The sequence below is a fragment of the Eptatretus burgeri genome, chromosome 11 (assembly GCF_056783735.1).
Source record: "Eptatretus burgeri isolate ZD-2024b chromosome 11, Ebu_testis_v1, whole genome shotgun sequence".
Taxonomy (NCBI): domain Eukaryota; kingdom Metazoa; phylum Chordata; class Myxini; order Myxiniformes; family Myxinidae; genus Eptatretus; species Eptatretus burgeri.
Window position 1 is genome coordinate 12,851,566 of NC_140971.1, and position 26,152 is coordinate 12,877,717.

Genomic DNA, 26,152 nt, shown 5'->3' on the forward strand with positions numbered 1-26,152 from the left:
AAAATTTAGATTAAATTTTGTTCAACAAAACGATTCCATGATTTATTTTTATATCTGCAATTGTTTATTTGTTCTATGCTTTAATACTCGAGTACATTGAAACATTAAATTGCTTAAATTTCAGTATAAACTGGAAAAATGGGGGTGTTCTAAAACTTTTGACCGGTGGAGTATTTTTATTTTTTTTAACGTTTGGGGGGGGGATCCATAGCTGGACTGTGATAAGTAGAGCATGGTCTGTGTGTTTCGAGTGCGTTCGATTTCCATTTCACAAGGATCTGTCAGAGTCAGTCATTTGTTACATGTGATGCTGAGGAGGCAATGTATATAATTTATAGATGGGGTAGACATTAATTACGTAAATTTAAATACCTCATGTTTGTCGGCGGAGCTTGTTGAAGACATCCCATCGCAGAGGCACACGTGTCATTACAGCAATTGATTATGATCTCTTTGGCTATTTTGTGCCAGTCATGGTGGTGTTGTGGGCTGTGGATCCTAGAAGAAAAGATGGTACATATATTTTTATTAGGAATGCCCCCATGGGTAGCACCCCAGAGAAGGACTACGCTGAGGAGGAAGAAGAGAACGAGAAAGGCTCGAGAGAAGGACGAGGAGCCAAACATGGAGTAGTTCGTAAATAGAGATTATTGTGGTTCACTCTGCAGAAATTTTAGAATCGACCCAAGCTGGTATCATCCTGCCTTTGGAGAGGGAAAGGAGCCACCGTGCATTTCAAAAAGGGAAGAAAGACTTTTGACAGGAGAGCTCAACGTGCACGGAGTGCAAAGAAGCACTTTGAGGAGGAAGAAGAACTGCCAACCAGGAGGCCTCGTTGGGGAAAAGAACAAAGATGACCACGTGGCCTGGTTGAAGGCCTACTCATCCCTGGGCCTGCTCTTGGCTGTTGTACTTCATGTTTGGATGTCACTGGCTCTCGTCTCGCCCCTGGTTTTTAAAGCGGGTTGCATCGAGTCTTGCCTCCACCCTGCGCGTCGTAGGCAAAGGGAAGCTCCCACCTGAATATTGACTTCTTGTACAAGCGTGATCTGTGGAGCCCAGTGGGTTAGGTTTTGCATTTTATTTCTCATCATTGTATACAAGTTTGCAAAATGACTCACTTGGTTTGTTCCATTTATAATAGTGTCTTGTTGATCCTCTTCCCTGTACTTTTCCTTCCAATATAAACCCTTTAAAGGTTAAGAAAGTGTGTTTCAGCCATCTGCTTTTCGTGCATGTGTGCCATAGATTTTTGGCTCATTTGGGCAAAAGTAGCACAATAACTGAACGCAGTGCCATGAAAGACCGTTTGAACCATCACTTGGGACTCAAGGTCCTGGCTCTGAGGAATTCTGCATTAACGGGTACTCTGACTCAACAATATATTGTTGCGGTTCTGCAAAACCGCATGCCTCTAAGGCTATGGCACCCAACATACAGTGATCCCCAGGAAGTTATTTCATTCGTCTTCATGCAGTTAGTCCTCCCCTCATATCGAGTGGGTTAACGGGATGAAGTGGGTTGCTTGGGTCTCGTAGTTAGGTCTAATAAATGCCTCTGATTCATATTCTGATTCCTACTCCAACCCTGTCCTTATAGCCATAGTACATAGCAAGCATACATGCTATTCAATAGGCAATTGTAATAAGCTTACCACGATGCCTCCCGTGACTCGGATCCACCACATCTCCACAGCACACTACACAACCCGCGCACGTGAATCACATGCCATTATTTCATTCAAATCTGTGTGCCAATTCCCAACCGGCACCTCACCTTACTTCGCATCTCGCTCACCAAACCTTACCACTTTGACCACAAACGCCTCCCGCACACGGGAAAAATATTCCCACACATGAAAAAAATATAACCGTACCCCCTCGTACCTCTGCATTGCTACAATTCACCACTCTATTTTAAGGAGCACCACATGGCGACGGGTTTTTCTTGGCGCCGTGCGATGCTCGACCACGCAACAGATGTCAATAGCTCGACAATAGCCCCCCCCCCCCACATTGTACTACATCACATCTCCCACTCCCACATGTTAGACACAACCAGTATTCCTCCCATCTACCTCTCTCAAAGCGTTCTGGGTTGCGTTGGTCTGCCGACCACGCCAGGTGTTGAGAGGACGTTTACCCTCACCTGCTTTCTTTCTCTCTGGGCTATCTAATCTTCCGTGTGCATGTGTGCATTTGAAGGCGCCTGTCCGAGCATAAATTAAATTGTAGAATATATAGCGGGATAACTCTGCTCTGTGTCTGCTTTTGTAAGATTGTTTGTCTTTTGCCGCACCCCACAAATTCCTTGCTATCCCCTGCTGTACAAACAAATATACCCCATTCAATGTGCCACATACTTTTCCTCACCTGATAGTAAATAAATGCTTTGTATCGAAATGTTCCCAGCTCGTTTTTGTGTTTTCTTCCATTGGTCTAGCATGGCCCGCACCCTCGCTTAGCCGGGACGTTACTCCCCAACGTTCTGTTTCTGAGCCGGTTCGTGCTTGGCAGTTGCACTTCGCTGCATCTGATCTGATAAGGTGATCCGGTTTGAGCAAGTGCGTACCAAGGGCATGTCCCCCAGTAATTAGATTACGTGACCTTTTGGTAAACAGTATTAGATCGAGGACCCTTAGTCACGTGGTTGAGTTATTGGCGTTCACAGTCGATTAGCGACCCGCCATGTCACGAAGTTATTCGTGTGCGACGGCCTCCAATTCCGGAGAGTCTGGTGTGAATCTGAGGTAGTTCACCCCTCGTGGTCTTCGCTCCTGACCCCAGGTCTGCAACTACATATATTGTTGTGGATTTGGAAAGCTATCGCACTCAACATTCAGGTTCCTATAGAGTAGTTATCTCGGTAAGTACGTGTTTTATAGATAGCCCTTTCCCCTAGTCTAACGGGTATTTAAATGTTCCTGCACTGCCGTTTTTTATAATGGATGGGTTTCCTTTTTGTTGGGGGATGCACCACCGCCAGCACCGCCCACATGATCTCCGACTACACTGCATCGCCCTCGCCTGGATTCGCACCTCCGCCTGGCTGGTCACGGGGTTTTTCCGCTCAATTTGGCGGGTGGGAGGGAGTGCGAGGGCGCATGTGCAGAAGGGCGTCAGTCTGTAAAGAGACAGAGCTCTGAGGAGTTCGTTTGACGGTGCGCAAAAAGGAGTCCAGGAGTTCGTTCATCTGTGTGCAAAAAGGAGTCCAGGAGTTCGTTCGTTCTACACCATGGGATCGGCGCGTTGAAAGTTCGTCCTGTTGAGTGATCAGCGCAATCTGCGCGCGCTGAGGGTTCATCTTGCTGGGCTGGTCTTTGTGGTCGCCATCTTGGTCATCGTTCTCTTCCTCCTCCGCGGATCGAGCCGCTCGAAGGCCGCACGAGGCGGGCAGGTCCGAGACAGGCCCTGGCTTTCAGCTCACCTGTCCCTCCGAGCTGAAAGTCCTATTAAAGGCAACAGCCACCATTTTGTGTGTGTGTGTGTGTGTGTGTGTGTGTGTGTGTGTGTGTGTGTGTGTGTGTGTGTGTGTGTGTGTGTGTGTGTGTGTGTGTGTGTGTGTGTGTGTGTGTGTGTGTGGGGCACCTTGTCCTTAAGTAGTGAATTGTGTAAATGCGTGCTGTAAATGATCTTAGGAATTGGCTGTTGGCTTTTTGCTCGTGTCCTGTCCCCATCCCCCCATTGACTGCTTACGTGCCGAGTGGTAATAAATGTCCCCATTGTTGAATGTCACCCGCTCGTTGCGTCCCTTCCTCACATTGACTACCATGATGCGTTCGGGATATTAGCTGGCTTTTAAAGCCAATAAAATAATGTGGTCTGACAGGACTTGGCGATATATAACCGCTCGGCATTCGCATACGGAACGAGCCGCTTAAGCGGCTCGTTTTCGTGCAGGTCCCGTCGAGGTATAAACTCCCGGTATCTCTGTCTGTGCGAATAATTAGGTACATCGACAATTCGGCGATCGACCCTGTAGCACATGGACAGAGGGATTGGCTGGTTTATGCTGTGTTAAAAACACCCGTAGCTGGGTTTCGGCGTTGATCCGGAAGCTACGACGAGATTGCGCGTTCGGTGGGCGCGCGCGGCCGCAATTGGGCTAAGGCAGTCGTCCGCATGCCGAACGGGCAGAAATCTACAACAATATATATATATATATATATATATATATATATATATATATATATATATATATATATATATATATATATATATATATATATGTAATAACAGTAAAGATGAAAACAAAATAACGTCTGAAATCCATTTCTACCAGTCATACTATAAATACCACCTGGACATGTCAGAGAGACAGACAGACAGGTAGGGGTAAGGGAGTTTGCAGAGAGAAAATGTTATGCTATATGAACAACACACACTGTATTAGTGCTTGACCGATATCGGAGTCAGTGTGATTCCTGACTGCAGTACGTTCTGCATGCAACCCAAAAACCTTGAGTAGCTTTCACCCTTGCTTTGGGGTAATTATAAAAACATCGCATTATAGACATGTCAGGGAGATGTGCATGAACATTAATCTTAATAAACAGCTGCCAATAGTCATGTGATGGGTGGAAAAAAAATTGGCTCGGTAATTTAGAAAACACGTTTATATGTCAAACGGCTCAGAAATCGGGTGTTATCAAATATATTTTGCTTTCAAACTCACAAAGAGAAACCATATAACCGTTGTAAATTGTGTACCTCTACCTTGTTGTAACTGTTGGCTGTGCATCTCGATTGGGACACTAACTGTACCACAGGGCACTCGGAAAGTGGCTTAAGCACTCGAGCAAGCACTCCAATTAAATGGTTGATAAGCAACGGCTGGCCAGCCTGTGGCTGCTTACCATACTGGATCCCTTTTACTTTAAAGCCGGTCTTCACCACGCCCATAGCAGTTACCAAAATGAAATGAATTTGTTCAAATAATGACTTTATCCAAAATGGAGTTGCTGTTTAACGTAGAACAACCCTGGAGACATCGCAAAGTTTAATCGACCGTGAAATAAATGTTGCAGATCATCCGCCACGTTGTCTGCTCTTCTGTGCATGCGTCACGTGGTACATCATTTCGCAGTCTGCGCAAACGTTATAACTATATTTTAAAACGTCTATTTTTCACCAGATTTGCTTTGATTCCTTGAAGAGAACCTCACGAAACCTCCAAAAACATAGGCACAGATCTGGCAGATGCTATGGATAAGTTGCCCCTCTGGGGATAGGGCTCGATGTCAAGCAGTGAATACATTAATTAAATTATGCAGCTCAGTGAAGCTGGTTAATTTTGGCACATTACTAAATCTTTTGTTCAATCAATATTATTCTACAAACACGAGAAGAATAGAAGTTTAATGCTTTGGAAATTTTACATTTTCTTTTGTAAATATGGAGAAGGAGGGACCATAGCCTTGCTTGCTTTAAGTAAAAAGGTATATAGGCTTAGTTGTAAGACTCGTCATTTCTTCAAATTATCAGATTTCACTCCAGATATCGACATTTATTTAGTCCGAACGATATCCAATACTCATAGCCGAAATAATATTTCGATGATCTACTTTAATTAGTCCGTGAGAGTAGATCGTGGAAAATTGCATCATATAATACATGAAATCGCTCCAAGCTCCTAATTTGAAAACTATAGCACTTACAAAAGCAATGTCCCCAGTGATTCGTCACTCTGATGAACAGGCATTCAATAATATGAATGAGGAAAGTAAAAGGAAAAACTTTATCGTTAAAGAAATCGTTACGGCCTGTTCCAAGTCAAGGCATGGTTGAGCAGGCCAAAAAACATGGTGGCTTTAGACCCCAGCAAGGTTACCAAGGATGCGCCTTAAGACCTCATAGTGTGCGGTGACCGAGGATGCGCCTGATGAAGTATATAATTAAATAAGGCTGTAAATTTTCTTCAGAAGGGGTGTTTTAATTAACCCAAACACCCAATTTTCAATCATGCACTTCCTTGGAGTTTCCTTGGAATGCATGCAAAGTTTCAGGCTGATAGGTTTCATTGTTTTGGAGTTATGGAAGAGATACATTGACACACACACAAACACTGATATTTATTAGTATAGATTAGAATGACAGCACAGCCTGGAGATAATGCACACTTACCTCGAAGCCATCTCGCCTGGATTTGAGTCCTGTTTTTTCCAAGGCAGGATGATTCATCAATGTGTGTGTCATCCCTCGGATAAACATTAAACTGGTATCCCTGCCCATCTGCCGACATGATTTGGTGGACATTAAACATCCCCCGGTGTTCTTTACGAAGAGTAGTCGAGTGATCAATGGCACCATGGCCAAATTCCAAAATTCCTGCCCTAACTACTGCTGGAGAGGGATGACAAACTGCCGAGCACAGCCCTTGCCTAGAAACTGCTTCGGCAGAACCATCGCTCTGTAACAGAATATTGTACATTGGATATACTGAATATACATACTAGCGGGGTATGCTTACACATTGTAAGCATTGTCTCGAGTCATTCACCTGCATTTGATTTTTAATTATTATTTTTTCATTTATTTATATTTTCATTAACGGATGTTTTCCGACGGTTGTTATTTTTTCCCCCCTGGTGTATCGGCTTCGATATCCATCAGCATGCAAAATTTCCTTGCTTCCCCATTGTCTCGGGTGTCTCACCTGCATTTTTTTTATTTCATTTTTTTCATTTTTTTTTCTTCATTTATTTATATTTTCATTTACACATTTTTTTCCAACGGTTCTGTGACCCCCCCCCCCCCCCCCACTGATGTATCGGCTTCGATATCCATCAGCATGCAAAGTTTGAGATTTCTACGTCACCTGGAAGGCTCCAATCTTGGTATCGGTCAGTGATTTAGATGAGATTTTTATTAGATGTATAAACCAAACTCTGTGGCATGATTGTCAGTGTCAGCTCTGAGTCTGGGAGGTCAGTGGTTCAATCCCCAGCTGAGTTGTCTCAAAGACTTTAAAAATGGTATGTGTTACTGCCTTCCTTGATACTTCGCACTTAAAAGGATAGAGTACGGTCAAACAACGCTGGGAAGGCAATGGCAAACCGCCCAGTATCACCCTCGCCAATAAACTGCTTCAGCAGCACCAACGCTCTGTAAAGAGTATTGCATATCTATATCTAATATATACCGTCTATATACACTATAAAAGTGAATTTGTTTATTTGTTAGTTGCGAAAATCGAAGATTTTTAAAGTATATGGGTTGGTTTTCTGCGTTATTACTTGGCAATTTTTATTTATTTATTTTTTGCCAAGAATGTTGATCGTTTCCGTTTGTCTGTCTGCTCACCTTAATCAACTACAGGTCACAATTTTAAACCGATCTTCACAAAACTTCACCAAATGGCGGAGTTTGTGGTCCGACAGAATCCTATTTATTTTTGAGGTCAAACGGTCAAAAGGTCATCAGAGGCCAAAGGTCTACAACTCTGGCAAATTTCTAAAATCCTCAATTTTCATCCAATTGACTAGAAATTTGAACAGGATTTTCATATCAGGTCACTGAATTCAACCACCAATTATTTTTGAGGTCAACTTTGGCCAAATTTCTTAAATTAAGTTTGCCCTGTGTACCCTGCCCCATCCCTGTCCCTTCCACAGGTCTGCTATTGTCTCTGTTCCCCACTGTTTTTTCCTTCCCTCTCCCACCCCTCTTGTCTCCTGCCTTGATATGTATTCTGTGTGTTAGCTCTTATACGCGCCTCGACATGGTGTACAAAAAAAGAAAGAAATATAGTTCAATTACTTAGGTGAGATTTCCAAAATCCTCAATTTTCATCTGATTAACTTGATATTTGAAAAGGATTTATATTTCAGGTCACTGAATTCATCCACCAATTATTTTTAAGGTCAACTTGAACCAAAAAGTCGACATAGCCCGAATTTCTGTAATTATCAATTTTTATCTGATTGACTTGACAATTTGAAGAGTATTTGCATATTTGGTCATTGAATTCAACCACCAATTATTTTTAAGGTCAAATTTGTTTTATGGATTTTGCAAGTATCATGCTATGCATGACATCTTATTTATTTGTTTGTTTACATATGCAGTACTTCAAAAACTAAAAAAAATACTGAACCAAATTTTGCATGATGCTTAAAGTGTACTCACGTAAGGTTTCTGTCGGGGTAGCATATCTGGGAGAGGGGGTTCAAGGTTGGCGGAAGACCCTAATTCTTGCCATGTAAATGTGTATCGTATAGTGCCCCTAGTTTTATCCGGTATTCCAAATTATCTTCTTGTATAAAGAGAATTTAAACAAAATTTACAGTGATGTTGAAATCTGAATGAGAATAATTCGAAATTTTCAAAATGATTCATTTCACTTATATTAAACGGAGGTTCAAACCAAAGAATCCAGCACGAAGCTTCGCAGCAAAGCAGATGTGATATTTACTCACGCCATATACAGATATAAGTAGCAAGGATGGTTATGAAGGTGGTGTTAGGTAGAACAAGGATTACAAGGAAATTATGCGCAGGAGGAGGCCATTCGGCCCATCATGCCTGCGCCACACCAATACCATATTTAATAAATCCGTCGATACACCTTCCCTTCGTGTTCAGCCTGTTTGGCTGCTACACTGGTACTCATTTCACCAACCTCGAAAGGATGAGAAGGCTGAACAAACCCCCTGGTGTTAATTCAACGGGTAAAAACGGGGCTTGAACTCAGGACCCTAGGATCCCAAGCCACCACCCTAACCGCTAAGCCAACACCAGAAATAACAATTTCAATCATAATTCAAAGATCAGATATATGCTGATAATGATTCGTTACTCAGTTAAACAGCACATATGCAGGGAAGTTTTGTAATTAATCATTCTGACTTTATTTTGACGAATCATTCTGACTGATGAAAAACTAATAAAGCAAGATTAAGCAATATGCATTGCGTTGTTGAAATCTGAGTGAGAATCATTGCAAATTTTCAAAAAGTTTCATTAGACTCGATTTAAATGGATGTTAAAACCAAAGCAAACAACTGGGGTGTGTTCATATACCAAGCAGCTAGCTAGCGCTTGTCAAGCCAGCTGTTCCTTATGCAATGGTTTTGAATGAAGTGCTTGCTTGAGTAGTTAAGCCACTCAGCGAACGCTATACTAGAAACTTGGTAAGTGAACACACCTCTGAGCTTCACAGCGAAGCAGAAGTGGGTTTTTTTTTTTGACCACCATATATTATTATCAAGGTTTGCTGATGAAGATGGGTGGTGGAATAGCCAACCTAAAGGTAAACGTACTCATCTCTTAGATATCTCGCCTGCATTTGAATATTGCCCCAGCTATTAAATGTCATCTTGGTTTTTCACATGCAGGGTGGGTCATCGATGTGTATGTTCTAATCATTTCAAATGCCGAGTGTCAAGCAAGGAAGCAGCACACATCACTTTAAAAGTCTTTGGTATGACTCAGCCAGGGTTTGGACCGCTGACCTCCCAGACTCAGAGCAGTGCTCTGACCATTACTCCACCGAAGCCTTGGAACATTAATTTACTGTTATTGTTTTGTTTTTTTTAAGAACATTTTCAATGAGCAAGGCTTGCACCAAGAATTGTCCCATCCAGCTGGTGCAGTGCAATGACTACTGAAATCAGTCCAAAGGAAGAAGACCATGTTAAAGTGATCTGTATACCAAATAATTGTAGCTGGGAAGATGTTACATCTTATCAAGTAACAGAAGCTTATTGCAGAGCAAAGTGTGGAGTCAGAAGCATTCCAATGTCTAGGATGGCTGTCACAAAGCACTGGCTTGAATGAAAACAGTGATTGCATCACCAAGATAGGTATCTGTAATGGTAGAGAAAGTATCCAGGGAGGAATATCGATGAAGCAGAGCATACAATATCCCTATGCATGGTGAAATGGGGCTGGTAGGATGGCCTAGAGGTATGCATACTCACCTCTTAGCTGTCTAGCCTGGGTTTGAATCTCGACCCAGCTATAAATTGTCATCCCAGTGTTTCACAGGCAGAGTGATTCATCAATGTGTTTACTGTCCCAATAATGTACGTCAACCTGGGAGTCCCGTCTGCCGGCGTTAGTTGTGGATGATAAAGATCCCATGGTGTCCTTCACAAATAGTAGGAAAGCTATTGCCAGCACCCTGGCGAAATTACAAATTGCTGCACTAACCTAAGTCGTACGTCGGGCCTGGCCAGCCGGTTCGTGAAAGGTTTTAGCCAAACTGTACCCCGGCCAACCCTGCAAGAACATGGGAATAATTCTGACCATTAGGAAGAAGAAAACGAAGAAGTTGGCTGATGAAGGTGATGTGAGCTGACTTCCAAGCAGATGAAAGATGTCCTCAGGCAAATGATAGGGTGAATAGAGCAAAATGTTTGTGAAGTACAGTACGAGAGAGCTGTGTGTCTGTCTCACCATTTTTCTGAGAGATGGCCAAACAGATCTTCGTCAAACTTTCAGAGGTACACCAGTAAGTGTTGGGGAGTGTTTTAGGCCAAAAAAAAAATTGAAAAGAAATGTTGGAGCTTTTTGGGTTTTTTTTTTGTAATCGCTCTATTGTGCCAAAGCCTTTGTAGCTACCTGAAAGGTATTATTAAATGATTCCCAACCACATTCCTTAGTGAGTGTAGGGAAGTATTTTAGGTCCCCACAAAAAAATTAGAATAAAAGGCTATTCAATCCCACTCTTACCTCGTGGGCTTCAATGAAGTGGTGCACAACCACGTCACATTGTTCTCCCTCGCAGCCCGCAATGTTTTCTATCCCATTAACCCTATGCAACGTAATCCTCTTGCTTACAGATTATTGCATTTCCATCGCTCCTCTTTCTCTCTCCATTCATTCAATTGTTTGTTATCCCCCTGCGGCCTCACTGCCCCACTGTCCATACGTTGCCTTTTTGCCCTCTGTAACCTCGTTCTTCCATGAGCCTGGATTTTGTATACAAAATAAGAGGGTTATCCCTTAGCTGCCACTTATGCGTTTAGATCAGAGGCGATGGAGGGCATGAAAGATCCCACAATACCTTTTATAAAGAGTAGGTCATTGTGTGCTGGTATGCTGACACCTTACTTGGATTTGCTGCCAAATTATCAGTTGCCCAGGACTTGACATAGATGGTAGTGCTTGGGATGTGAATACGGTACAGGCACGATGGACCAAATGGCCTCTACCTGTGCCTTCTCCTACTATTCATTTGCAAGTGGTCACTAGCTTTGGCACCAATGTAAATTTTTATTATGGACACTCAGCATCAAAAAGCTACATTCTATATATTTTGTGAGATTCTAACAATAAGGAATGCTGAGATGATTAAAAAAAATAGTTGGAGCCGTTAAAGAATTAGTAGTGGTAGCTTGTTATTCTGCTTTGAAAAATTATTGATTAAATCACAGATACAGCAATTATTTTTAACCCACTGTCTTCTCAAGTAACTTTTTTATTGCCTCGTCTTTTCAGTTACTAGATTTTCCAAAGTTTTTTAGATGAGTTGTATCCAAATTTTGCCTTTTTATTGTACAAACGGCAGTCAGAAAAAACTTTGTAAAACTAAGGTAGAGATACTTGTATATCAGTAGTTTCACACTGTTCATAACTTGTTTCTCTTTTAAACCAACAGGTGGTGAAGACGTAGAGGTTAGTTCAGCAGCTGGAGTTGTGGCAAAACGACAACTCCTTGCAGGTGTCACTTTGGGACCTTTTCTTGGAGCTCTTGTGGAGAAAAAGAAACACAGTGAAGATACGAGTGATGGTGATGGGATGGTAAGAAAATTGTTTTTTAAACTGTAAAGAAGATTTTTACAGAATGATATATAATATACAGTGCCTATAGAAAGTCTACACTCCCTTTCAAAATTTTCACCTTTTGTTGCCTTGTAGCCAGGAATTAAATTGCATTAAATCAGACCTTTTCCACTTTTATTTACACATTATAACCCAAAATGTCCAAGTGAAAAACAAATTCTACAAATTTCAGAAAATTAATTAAAAATACAAAATTAGAATATCTTGGTTGGATAAGTGCCCACCCCCATTATAATAGCAATTGTAAATAAACTCATGTGTAACCAATCACCTTCAAAATCACTCACCAAGTTAATTGGCCTCCACCTGTGTTAAATAGTAATGATTCTGATTATTTCAGAGTAAAATCAGCTGTTTTCAGTAGGTTTTCTCTGCTGGGTAGTGCATTTCACAGCAAACACTCAACCATGAGCACCAAGGACCTTTCAAAAGACCTCCGGGATAAAGTTATGGAAAGGCACAGATCAGGGGATGGGTATAAAAATATTTCAAAGGCCGTGAATATCCCTTGGAGCACAGTCAACACAATCATTAAGAAGTGGAAGGTGTATGATACCACCAAAACCCTGCCTCGATCAGGCCATCCCTCCAACTGGATGACCAAGCAAGGAGGAGACTGAGCAGAGGGGCCATAAAGAGGCCTGAGATGGCCTTGCAGATGACAATGACAACTTTGAAAGAACTACAGGCCTTTATGGCAGTGACGGGTCACTGTGTGCATGTGACAACAAATCCCAAGCACTCCACACGTCTGGCCTGTATGGAAGGGTGACAAGCAAGCCATTACTCAAAAAGCCCACCTTGGGTTCCGTTTGAGGGATGCACAAAAACAACTCCGAATATTCTGAAGCCATGTGGCGAAAAGTTTTGTGGCTGATGAAACCAAAATGGAACTTTTTGGCCTAAATGCAAAACGTTACATTTGATGCAAACCCAACACAGCACATCACCCAAAGAACACCATCCCTACTGTGAAGTATGGTGGTGGCAGCATCATGTTATGGGGATGTTCCACATCAGCAGGGACTGGAGCACTTCTCAGGACAGAAGGGAAAATGGATGGAGCAAAATACAGAAAAATCCTGGAGGAAAACCTGCTGCCCTCTGCAAGAAGATTGAAATTGGGACGGAAGTTCGCCTTTCATCAAAACAACGACCCAAAGCACATAGCCAAAGCTACACTGGAGTGGCTAAGGAAGGAACAAAAACAAAATGTCCTTGAGTGGTCCGGTCAGAGTCCAGACCTAAATCCAATCGAAAATCTGCGGCATGTCTTGAACATTGCTGTCCATCAATACTCTCCATGCAACTTGACTGAGCTTGAACAGTTTTGCAAAAAAGAAAGGAAAGGGCAAATATTGCCCAATCAAGGTGTGCAAAGTTGGTAGAGGCTTATCCCAACAGACTCACAACTATAATTACTGTTAAAGGTGCTTCCACCAAGTATTAACTCAGGGGGGTGGACGCTTATCCAACCAAGATATTCCAGTTTTGTATTTTTAATTAATTTTCTGAAATTTGTAGACTTTGTTTTTCACTTGGAAGTTGTGGGTTACGATCTATATTAATATTTTGGCACGCCCCTTTCTTTGTTCCACCATCAGATTTTTGTTTCTGCATGAAATGAAACAAGATTTGGCACATATACTGTACTAATGATATTATTGTCTTCCTTAAGAGGCCCCTCAAAATTCGTTTTGATGCATTTTCACAAACTCCAACGGATTCCATTCAAATTCGGTACGATTATGGCTTTTGGTCCAACTTAGGTCATTGGCTATAAATTTTTTCCATAACACTTCCGATATTCGAAAAAATCGATAAATCAATATCCCTTGTGGGATTTTCCATTCAAATCCACTCAAGTTTAAGGCCTACAGGGGACGCAAATTTCCACTTTGCCCCAGGCGCTGTTTACCTCCGCTACGCCAAGCTGTTAGGGTTAGGGTTTGGGTTAGTGTTAGGGTTAGGGTTAGGGTTAGCTACCCTAACACTAACCCTAACCCTAACAGCTAACCTGAACCGCTAACCCTAACCCTAACCGCTAACCGCTAACCGCTAACCCTAACCCTAACTGCAACCCTAACCCTAACCACTAACCCTAACCGCTAACCCCTAACCGCTAACCCCTAACCGCTAACAGCTATTCAGGAAATTTGCAAGAAAGCCGGGGCAATGCCAGGCTTTATTGCTAGCCCGAGCAACGCCGGGCATTACTACTAGTGTGTAAATAAAAGGTTGAAAAGTGTGATTTAATGCAATTTTATTCCAGGCTATAAGGCAACAAAAGGCAACAAAATTGAAAAGGGGTGTGGACTTTCTATCGGCACAATATATAATATACGTATATGTATGTATATTGTCAGACCCTGCTATTCGCGGGGGATACGTTCCTGGAAAATGCCCCGAATGTCGGGGCATTATTTCAGTGGGAGAAAGGAAGATAGGTTCCTGGCGGTTTGCGATTCATAAAGGAAAATCAAAAATCCAGCAAAAACACCGTGGATACACCCGCAAAAAACAGCGAAAACATAAAAAACTAGAGGGGGAGCACTTGGTAGAGTGCAAAACCTCCGCCGCCAATACTGCTAGGTCACTCAAGTGAACCTGATATCCTATTCATTCAATTTGACGTCAACAGTGCTCATAGAGTTATAGTTTGCAACTTTCCCTTTTAACTTTTACATACTGAATTCATTCATCATAACTCGATTCCTTGAGACAGAAATTGATCTTACGTGGGTATATCCACCTGAAGTTCCAAAATCAGCCGCAATTATAATTTTGGCATGTTTTTTTGTTGCAAATCACTTATAACATGTAGAAATGCAAAAAAAAAAAAATCGAAATTTGGTTGAAAAAAAAGTTGCAAAATTGTTTTTTTTTCTCTAACAAATTTTTTTTGGGGGGGGGGTTGGAAATCACTTAAAACATGTAGAAATGCAAAAAAAAAAATTCAATTTTTTTTTAAATTGCCGCCATAGCAGCCATATTGGATTTTGGACCAAGTCCAAAATCTAATGGCATGATCCTTGGACCAGACCTAACCCCCCCCCCCCCACCAAGTTTCGTCGAAATCCGTCGAGGAGTTTTTCCGTAATACTGTTCACAAACAAACAAACAAACAAACAAACAAACAGAAAGGGGTGAAAACAGTAACCTCCATCCATCTTCGATGGCGGAGGTTAATGAACCCAGGCAGTGTATGGGTAACAGTTTACTGTACAGGTAAAACTAGATATCTGTGATTGCCAAGGGTAAACCTCCCATGGTGCCTGCGATCCAATGATGGCCATATTCTTTTCGGACCGTCATATGACCTTGACCTTCAACATTTAGGAATAGAGTGTTAATTAAGAAAGTGGGTCCCCATCTACAATCTATCCATAAAACTCAACATCATGAAAATCAGAGGAAAATTATTAAAGTTATGATGAAAAAGGTGTTTTTACTTAATTAGGTCACAATGAGAAAAAAAAAAGTCAGTGAACACCAATCAAATATTAGGTGCACAAATTCAATGCTGGTACACGAATGTGTTGCCAGAACATCTTGGAAGGCCAAGTGGTCTTTGAGACTCCACATTGGCAGATTTAAGCAATGACTTAAAAAAAAAAATTCTCAGACCACCATTTGACCTTGATCTTTAACCCTGAGGGGTAAGATGTAAATTAAGCATAAATGCGACTTGCTTTAGGCCATCTACAGAGGGCAACTTTGTTCCGATCAGACAAACCTTAGTCGAGTTATGGTGAAACCTGTTAAAATGTCTAGAATTAGGTCAATACCTTAACCAGGTCAAGGTCAAAAATTGTCATCCCTGCTTACTTGTTATTTCCATTATTGATGAAAAATTTTATTTCAAAAGTCATGGCTAGATCTGAGATGCAGCTCTGACATTGGCAGAAAAAAAGGAAGGGAAAAAATCTTGAAGGTTTGTTTAGTACTCGTTGGGGTCCAAGAAACTCTGGGGTACCATTAAAAATTGGGGGCACTAATTGTAGAAACAAACCCTTCAACTGGAACCAATGATGAGAAAAAGTTTGTGAACCCTTGAGAATTTTTTCCTGTATTTCCTGTATTTCTGCATAAATTTGACCTAAAATGTGATCAAATATTTATCTAAGTCCTAATATTAGATAAAGGGCATCTGAATAAAGAAATAGCACACACAAAAAAAATCTACTTTTTCATTTATTTTTTTTGAGCAAAATGATCCAACATTCAATTTCTTTGTCAGAAAAAGTATGTGAACCTTTACATTCAGTAACTGGTGGCACTCCCTTGAGCAACAATAACTTCAACGAAACGTTTCCTGTAACTCTTGATCGGCTTGGAGGAATTTGGGCCCATTCCTCCTTCCAGAACTGCTTTAACTCCAGTGATATTTGTGGGCTTCCTTGCATGAACTGCTCACTTCAGGTTCTGCTGCAACAGTTCAATTGGGTTAAGGTCTGGACTTTGACTTGGCCATTCGAAAACGTAAAATCTCTTTTGCTTCAGCCATTCTGTTGTAGATTTACTTGTATGTTTTGGATCTTTGTCTTGCTACATGACCCACTTTCTGTTAAGCTTCAGATCATGGATGGATGCCCTTACATTCTCCTGTAGAATTTGCTTGTACAATCCAGAATTCATGGTTCCATCAATTATAGCAAGTCTTCTGGGTCCTGAGGTAGCAAAGCAGCCCCAAACCATGATACTCCCCACCACCATGCTTCATGGTTAGGATGAGGTTCTCATGTTGGAATGCAGTGTTTGGTTTTTGCTAAACATAACATTTCTCATTTAAGCCAAAAAGTTCTGCTTTTGATTCGTCTGTCCAGAGAACATTCTTCCAATAGCCTTCTGGATCATCTAGGTGGTCTTTGGCAAACTTGAGATAGGCAGCAATGTTGTTCTTGGAAAGCAGTGGTTTTCCCCTTGCTATCCTCCCATGCACACCATTCTTGCTTCGTGTTTTCCTGATGGTGGACTCATGAACGCTGACATTAGGCAATGCAAGAGAGGCCTGCATATCCTTAGACATTACCTTGGGGGTTATTTGTGACCTGGATTATTGTACGCCTTGCTCTTGGAGTGATTTTTATTGGACGACTGTTCCTGGAAGGAGTAACATTGGTGTTGAATTTTCTCCATTTGTACATGATCTGCCTGACAGTGGATTGATGGAACCCAACATCTTTAGAAACAGTTTTGTAACCCTTTCCAGACCGATGAGCATCGACAACTCTTTTTCTCACATCGTCAGAAATCTCTTTTGACCGAGGCATGATGTGCTTCCACAAACCTGTGTGGTGAAGACCAGACTCTTATCGTGACGAACAAAGTTTGTTTTCATATTGGGTAGGGCCACCCAAACTCACTCCTGATTGTCATCTCATTGATTGAAACATCTGACTATAATTACCCCCTTAATGAAGCTGATTAACCAAGAGGTTCACATACTTTTTCTGACAATGAAATTGAATGTTGGATCATTTTGCTCAATAAATAAATTAAAAAGTAGGTGTGTGTGTGTGTGTGTGTGTGTGTGTGTGTGTGTGTGTGTGTGTGTGTGTGTGTGTGTGTGTGTGTGTGTGTGCGTGCGTGCGTGCGTGCGTGCGTGCGTGCGTGCGTGCGTGCGTGCGTGCGTGCGTGCTTGTGTGCTATTTATGACCATTGATTGTAATTTTGATATGACCATGGGTTGTAATTTTGTTGTGTATATTCATTTAATTTAGATACACCTACCATCCGACCTGCTCATTTTATTGTTGTTGTTGATTGCCCCAAAGCCTGTCCCAGAGCTTTATCTCTGTCCTGTGCTACACTAACAGGCACGTGGTATGAAGACTGGTGTTATTGCTGCTTGTATTCCTGCGTCTGAAGTTTCATTGATTTTTGATTGGTCAATATAGATTTCAATCATTCCATCTGTGTAATAACAGCATTGGAGAAGCTGCACAACTAGGGGGGTGTGTTCAGTTACCAAGGAACTCGCTAGTGCTTGCCAATCCAGCCATTCCTTCTCAACGGTTTTGAATGGAGTGCTTGCTTGAGTGCTTAAGCCACTTGGCGAGGGCTCTACAAGAAACTTGGTAACTGAACACACCCCTGGAGTGTGTTCCATCACCAATAAGCTTGCAGAGCACAAAAAGGCTCTTCTGCACAAAAAGGTTGCTGACCCCTGCTTTAGGGGGAGGCTTAATTCTTTGCCTCATCCTATTCCTGGCAAAAATGAGTGCTAGGTGTATTTTGCATATTTATATTAAATATATTTTGACTCCTCTCTGCATTGCATTCTTAACACAAACCACGAAGATTACTGATTCCTGTACACGTAGAATGATAATGCTTTGTGGGAAGATTAAACACATTTTATTTTAACGATTGATAACTTATTTCAGATAGCACCGAGATGTTATCGAATGTGGGTATACACAGTTTTATTTAATTTTTGTACAAATGAACTTGTAGATTGCTTTTAGTGTTGACCTTCATAATGCAATATAATAATGTCAGAATAACCAATTGTGTACATTTTTTGAAATGTGTGTAGCATTTGAGCTGAACCAAAGAGTAGTGTTATAGCAGTCTGTGGGATTTCTTACTTGCGTCATGTTGTCAAGGATTACAAATTGCTTAGCCAAACAAATGTTGCAAATATGAAAATATGGAAGTTAGCTTTACGTCAGCCTTCCTACCCTGCCCCAGGTGCTGACGTGTCTATCAAGGGCCTGCTGGCTGCAGCACTTATCACTAGGCCCCATGGATGACGACAACTGCATTGTGTTTGGAAAAGGTAGGTTTTTCACCTAGTGCTCGTCCATGAGTAATGGAACCCTGAGACATCCTGATATGTGAGTCAACATAAGCCTCAGGAACAGCTGGAAAGAGAAAAGCAGATGCAGAGGAAAAACATGATTAGAAGTTTGCAAGTCATCATGGGACTTTGGTTAATTTCTCAGGTCATGCATGGTCAAAAAGGTAAAATATTAGTCATTCTTTTTCAAGCACACGATTATAGGCAAGAGGTGTTTTTATTTTCCTTTCATAGAAAATGCCAAAAATATCTCGTATTAACAAACATTTTTTGAATATAAATGAACGACAATCCACAACTGAAGTTGGTGATGCATCTGCATCAAGGCATTGTCACATAAATACATACATTCCACAACATTCTTCCTGATACTCTGCGATCTGTTGCTCAACTAAAATTTGCAATGCTCTCTACACCTATGATTGCATTTCCACATGTTTGGCCCACTTGAAGGTCCATATATTTTGTCAAAATCCAGTGTTTGAATATATATATATATATATATATATATATATATATATATATATATATATATATATATATATATATATATATATATATATATATATATATATATATATATATATATATACACACACACACACAATAGACGAGGCGTAAGTCGGCAGCATGTAACTCGTCACTTCGCCTAAGTCGGCAGCGTCAAAAAGTCCCAAATTTATCTAATGTTAAATCGACTTAAATACTTTGAATAAAGTCTGTAAGTCGTCATCTCTAAGCTGTCACTTCGTCTAAGTCGTCAGTGTTGTCCGTTCCCGTGTAATGCAAACTCAAGTAAATTACCACGCCTAACTCGTCACACGGAACTGTTGCCTCGTGAGAAGCCCGATTTCATGGAATCGTGATGCGCGGGCTATTTATAACTGCGCTGTGTTCAGCTCAGTCAGCGTGCCGTCCCACATGTATCTGAAGAGGTAGACAGGCTGCGCAATGCAGTCTCTGGCGAAGGAGTAAAGGATCGATCGAGCTTAGTGTTGAAGTCCGATCATGGTTTTATATTGGCTTGTTTTGTACATCACCACACTCACTTTCACATAGGTATTGAGTGGTAGTCATCGCGATGACTGTGTGTCATGTAATTTGTCGATGGTATATGAGTTTTCATTCCATATGAAAACTCATTCTACATTCATTCCAATGAATGAATTCTAACAGCCATTCATTCCACATTTGTTGATGGTCATATACCATCACCGATGGTATATGAGTTGTCTTACAGTTGTTCATTATCTTTACTTTTGATAAAGTCATTCATGAATTCCATCTTTTCTTGATCACTTTCCAACGAACCAATGAACCCCCACCTATGCCCTGAGGATTGTTTTTCCCTTTTGGTACAATAGCCGGCTTAGAGATTGGTGCGCCCTCTCACACGTACGTGTCCAGGCCACGCGCAACTTCATCCTTCACCCCACAGTCATCATGAATGTTCGCATACGCATAAGTCGTCACATTTCTAAGTCGTCACTTTTTTCTCGGTCCCGATAGTGACGACTTGCGCCTAGTCTACTGTATATATATATAAATATATATATATATATATATATATATATATATATATATATATATATATTATATTGGCGTGTCCATGCCGGTCAAGACCGATCTGGACGGATAACCGAACGATGTCCCTGGGAGGCGTATAGCTGAGTTCTTAGGAGATTATGGCGTGCGTGGGACGCAGGATGGCAAAGCACATACCAGATGCGTTCACCCGGACGGAGGACACACGGGTTTATACTCAAACCCACAACAAATACAAAGACACAAGCAATCTTAATAAATGGGGGTTTAATGACATAAATCAGATATTTATAATGGAAATAGATTAAACGGGATAATAATGAAACATGAGGTGAACTAAATTCCTATTTGAGGCACCTCTGCACAAACTTTAATACAGAAAAGGGGGAACACTAAATAAAAGAATAATCCTTCCTTTTATTCCAGCACTTAGCTGTGTGTCCAGAGATGGTCTTTTAGATCTTGACGATCGAACCGCGTCATCCTGCGTGGGAAGCTCGCAAAATGGCGCCCAGCCACTCTCTGGGTGGGAAGTGTACAGGAAGTAGTTTTGGTGGTGATGTTCAACACCAGGGCTCAGACACCGCCATGCAGCTTCTTTTCATGATCGCACTTGCCGATGCCACTCCTCTGCACAATGGCGCCACCTTCTTCCCCAATGGCACAACACGAGGTTTCGAGGCATGGTCTCACACGACCCAGCCGAACAGTCAATGGCTGGCATCTTGCTCCATGACACGAGCAAATTCGCCTCAGCACGAACACAAGAATCATGCAGCTTTCTTCATGGTGTCGAGGGGAAGCCAGAAAAATGAGACCTCCATCCCCAAACGCATACCTCACTGAGCCTCCCTTCATGCTCCTGTTTGTCCCGACCACCTATGCTGACTCTATCCTCCTCTCTCCCTTCTCTGATCCTCTTGACATCACTCCCATCCATCATCCACCCCAGGGGCATGGTCTCGCTAGTTATCATTCCTGGAGGCGGGGTTTTCACCTCCTTGGAAATGTCCGACTCAGTTGTTCTAAGGACGTGATTCCTTTTTATCACTGGTCTTGAAATGCAAAAACATAGCAAAAGATCACAGGGGGCAATCACATCCTGGGAGAAATTAGCCTTAATTCCTACCTAATTTGACACAGCACCACCCCCCGTGTGGTGACACGTAACACTTAAGCTGGCAGTTTTCCTACTTGAGTTGCATCGAAATGTCTCCAACCTGTCCACGGACCATGCTACCCTACACAATCCTACCTTAACTATTAAATTCCTCCATCTACCCCACAAACATAACAATATATATATATATATATATATATATATATATATATATGCAGTGGCTCTGGATTTGGGCAGTTTCACAAGGAGGGGGTTGCTGGTGGACTGTGTGTGTCCTACAGATACTTGGAGGGGGGGGGAGGACAGAGCACAGACCAAAAATGAGGCAGAAGAAGGCGGTGAGACCACCGACCTGTCAGCGACGGCAAAGTTAATGGCGCATAGACTCAGCTTCATCGCGAGAGATTCCAATGATCTTGAAATCCTTGGTTTCCGTGGTGTCGAGCTGAGCAAGATATGAGGCAGGGAAACTGGCCCAAAGGGGAGGGCAGTATTCCATAAAGCTGTGGATGAAATCCTTTGAGGTCGATAGGATCTCAGGTGTTCCAAGGAAGAACTGCACGATGGAGGATTCCCAGTTGGCAACTGGCTTTGAAGGCCAATTTTTGAAATTTGGTTTTCCCAAGAGAGATCATGGCTGAGAATGAGCCCCAAGAGGTTGAGTGACTGACCGTGTGTGTGTGTGTGTGTGTGTGTGTGTGATATATATATATATATATATATATATATATATATATATATATATATATATATATATATATATATTTGTGGTTTTGCCGGCGCGTCGCCACGAGCACTACCCTCGATGGAGCACTCGGGCCGTTTCGGCTCGATCGTCCGGGATTACAGATCGCCGGCCCGGAGAAGTCCGAGGTCAGCAGGTCCTGGTTATTTTGGACCGAAATATGCCAATGGGTAGATCACATGGGGTAGGGTTAATTGCCAACTTCAACTTACCGAAGTACCCACGTGATCCAGCTACCGGGAAACTTCACCCTCGGCGGAACTCGTACGGAAGCAAGCCGCTTAAGCGAGCCCGTTCCGTGTGCGTAGCCGAGCGGTGGTATCGCCGAATTCCGCCGGCCCGATTATCCTGTTACTCCGTTACAGCGGCAATGGCTGCTCACTTTCCCGCACGCACAACACACCCAGCCAATGCAGAAATGACACGACGAGTTGAGTACATTTAACAATTGGGGTTTATTTATACAGGTAATAATGGGGAACTTGGGAACACAAAGAGCAGAACTAAACCGATTATTATTATTAAGCACGTATATACAGGCAAAAACACAAACATTTCACTACTTATCAGACGGGCCCACGGACACACACACACACACACACACACACACACACACACACACACACAAGCACACACACCCAAAGAATCGGACAATGGTCTTTATTAGGTCCTGCCTCAGACCTGTCCACTTCGTGTGGTCTTCGAGCTGACGAGCGACCCAGACCAGCGTTGCGAAGCGGTCCGCAGAACCAGGCGCCAGCGAGACGCCTCCGATCCGTGCGATGCAGTCAGCACCGGACCCGGCCAGAGATGCACACTCGACAGACTGGTCGCGCAGTCGACAGACTGGTCACGCACTCGACAGACTGGTCGCGCTTCGAGCCCACTAACGTAAGCATTCCTTGCTCCTTTTTCGTTGTCCTCCGAGATGTGATGTCCACGAGCAGTGACGTGCCTCATCAAGATGAGCGCCCAGATGACCACCAAGGCCATGTACTGAGACGTGATCTTTTTAGCAAGCTCCGCGGCCACGTATTTATTCTCCCTGTTTCGGGGGGGGAGGGGGGAGGAAAAACGTCTCCGCCCTCTCCGTTCTCGATCTGAGGTGTTGCGATCCCGGATTGGGCAAGGGGCACACTCCTCCCTTCCTGGGCGGAGTCTCGAGCTGAGGTGATGCGCCTTCTGGTTGGCCAAGGGGCACACTCCTCCCATCCTGGGCGGAGTCTCGAGCTGAGGCGGTGAAGTCCTTGATTGGCCAAGGAGGCCCACCCCTCTTCATTCTGGGCGGAGTCCCGAGCGAACTCCCACCCACATTCGTGGTCGGTGGTGTGTGGATCATGGTGTCGGGCAGAGTGAGGTGAAGGTGAAACGATGCTGGCGTGGTTGTAGTTGTTGGTGGTGTGAATAAAAGAAAAGAAAACCTGACTATTAATAATAAACCACAGCTCAGGAACATTTAAATACCCGTAAGGGCCCTGTCACACCTTGACGTTTTAGCCAGCGTATGGCAAGGTCTCAAAATGTATGTAAAACGCTGGCGTACGCTGAACTATTGATGTTTTTTTTTAAGTTTTGGGCGTATAATAACGTGTTGGATGTATGCATAGCGTATTAGTAACGTACACAGAACGTTTCAATGACGTATAGATAACTTATACCAACGAATGCTGAGCATGTTGTCGGCGTTCAAAACCTATGCCCAACGATAGTCTAACTTATGCATAGTGCGGCAGCGTATCGCCGACGATCATGGCGTAGGCTATTAATAGGCTGCAGCGCGACGATTCAAATCATAACCGCACTAGACATCGAAGTGTGAAGCCGCTGTCACACCTTGACGTTTTAGCTAGCGTATGCTGAAAAATTTGCCGAACCAAGCTGGCACACGTCGAATACATTATGGGTAAGTTTTGTATACGTTAAGAGCACACTGGCATACGTCGTAGTACATTGGCATACGTCGTAGTACGCTGGCATACGTCCTCATACGCCGAGTACGTCGAGAAATTTTCAGCATGTTGAAAATTTCTCGACGTACTCGATGTATGACGCACGTTCCGCATACGCTGGCATAAGTTGTTGGCACGTGACGCGATCGTTGACACACGTCGACATACGTTACTTGTACGTTACTCATAAGTCAAAACACGTCAAGGTAATGGTTACCGTCAGTGTTCCAGACTCCCTGTTTTTGTTTTTTTTCTTCGGTATGACGGTGATGTTGACACTTCGATTTCTAGTGCGGTTATGATTTAATTCGTTGAGCGGCAGCCTATTAATTATATTATATTATAACCGCACTCGAAATCGAAGTGTTAACATCACCGTCATACCAAAGAAAAATAAAAAAATACAGGGAATCTGGAACACTGACGCTAACCATTACATTGTCGTGTTTCGACTTATGAGTAACGTACAAGTAACGTGTGTTGACGTGTATCAATGATTGCGTAATGTGCCTACAACACGTTACTCATAGGTTAGAAATAAGTTTTGGGTACGCTAAACATTACCTCGACGTGTTTAGACTTATTAGTAACTTACAAGTAACGTGTGTCGACATGTGTCAACGATCGCGTAACGTGCCTACAATTTATGGCCAGCGTTATGCGGAACGTGTGAGTCATACTCTGGCATACGTCAAAAAATTTCAAGCATGGAAAATTTGTCTAACACCTTGGCGTACTACGACGTATGCCAGCGTACAAACACGTATGCCAGCGTACTAGGAAAAAAGCCAGCGTACTACAACGTATGCCAGCATGCTCTTAACGTATACAAACTTACCCATAACGTATTCGACGTGTGCCGGCGTTTTAGCCAAATTCTGTGAACACTACCATCATTTAGATTTTTGCTCCAACTTCTGCAGCAGATGAAGAAAATATGGAGGGTTATATTGAAAGTTGTAGGAACTGGTAGAACAGGTACCTAAAGGAGATGTTGCATTTATTATGGGAGACTGGAATGCAAAAATTGGAGAAGCAGGAGCACCAGGTCAGGTCAGGTATGGGAGCATGTGCCAGAACAGCGCGTCGCTGCGTCCACTTTCCGCCGGTACTCCAGGGGCCTCCGTCTGGCCATCCCCCAGGCAGATGCCAGGCCCATCCCCATCTCCTTGAGATGATGGTCAACCTGCTGCAACCATGAGGCACGTGGTCGGCCCACTGGCCTCCTCCACTCATGAGACTCCCTCGCTGAGAGAATCTGGTGAGCAGGATCAGCGTCAGGAAAACGAGCCACATGTCCATACAGCCGCAGCTGACGCTCACGGACTATGCAGGTAACAAATCTCATCCGAGTCTCTTTCAGCAACCGCTCGTTGGACACAAAATCCGACCAGCGATAGCCAAGGATTCTCCGAAGAGACCTGGTACCAAAGGAATTAAGTCTCCGTCTCAGATCCTTGGTCAAAGTCCAAGTCTCGCACCCATAGAGCAAGACTGCAACTACTAAGGACCTGAAGACTCGGACTTTCGTCCTCCCGCACAGGCACCGGCAGCGCCACACCCCATGATCCAGTGAATCCATGACTCCCCAGGCCCGACCCAGACGTCTATTGACCTCCGGCTCACAACCTGCGGAGACATGAATATCACTGCCAAGGTAAGTGAATCTATCCACGACCTCAACATCCTCACCACAAACAGACGCAGACAGGACAGCAGCATCCAAGATGTCACCGAAAGCCTGGATCTTTGTTTTGACCCAAGAAATCCGTAATCCCAACGGCTCCGACTCCTCATTCAGCACCTCGAGGGCCCCCAAGAGGATGTCTAAAGTCTCCGCAAAGATGACTGCATCATCTGCAAAATCAAGGTCCGAGATCTTGACATTGCCAAACGATGCACCGCAACTTGATCTCTCCGACATCCTCCCAAAATCCAGTCCATACAAGTGCTGAAAAGTGTGGGGGCAAGTACACATCCCTGACGAACTCCAGTAACAACTGGAAATAAGTCAGAGGCGGTACCACCACACTTCACAGCACTCTCAGTACCAGAGTAGAGTTCAGACATCAGATCGATCAGTCTCGGTGGCACCCCACGAAGACCAAGAATCCTCCAGAGGACATCCCGATTCACTGAATCGAACGCTTTACAGAGATCAACATAGGCTGCAAGCAGCCCCTGCCGAAACTCTCGTCTGCG

At 43.0% G+C, this 26,152-nt stretch overlaps 1 protein-coding gene across 4 annotated transcripts in view; it reads left to right on the forward strand.

Annotated features, from left to right (window-relative positions):
* Window positions 1–26,152, forward strand: part of LOC147016519 (zinc finger protein ZFPM2-like) — a 138,712-nt gene that overhangs the window by 64,633 nt on the left and 47,927 nt on the right. For all 4 annotated transcript variants that reach the window (XM_085845228.1, XM_085845229.1, XM_085845231.1 and 1 more), the window contains 2 exons: window positions 11,602–11,744; window positions 18,483–18,570. In XM_085845228.1, coding sequence (XP_085701354.1) covers window positions 11,602–11,744; window positions 18,483–18,570 — 231 coding nt within the window. The remainder of the gene's footprint in view (window positions 1–11,601; window positions 11,745–18,482; window positions 18,571–26,152) is intronic.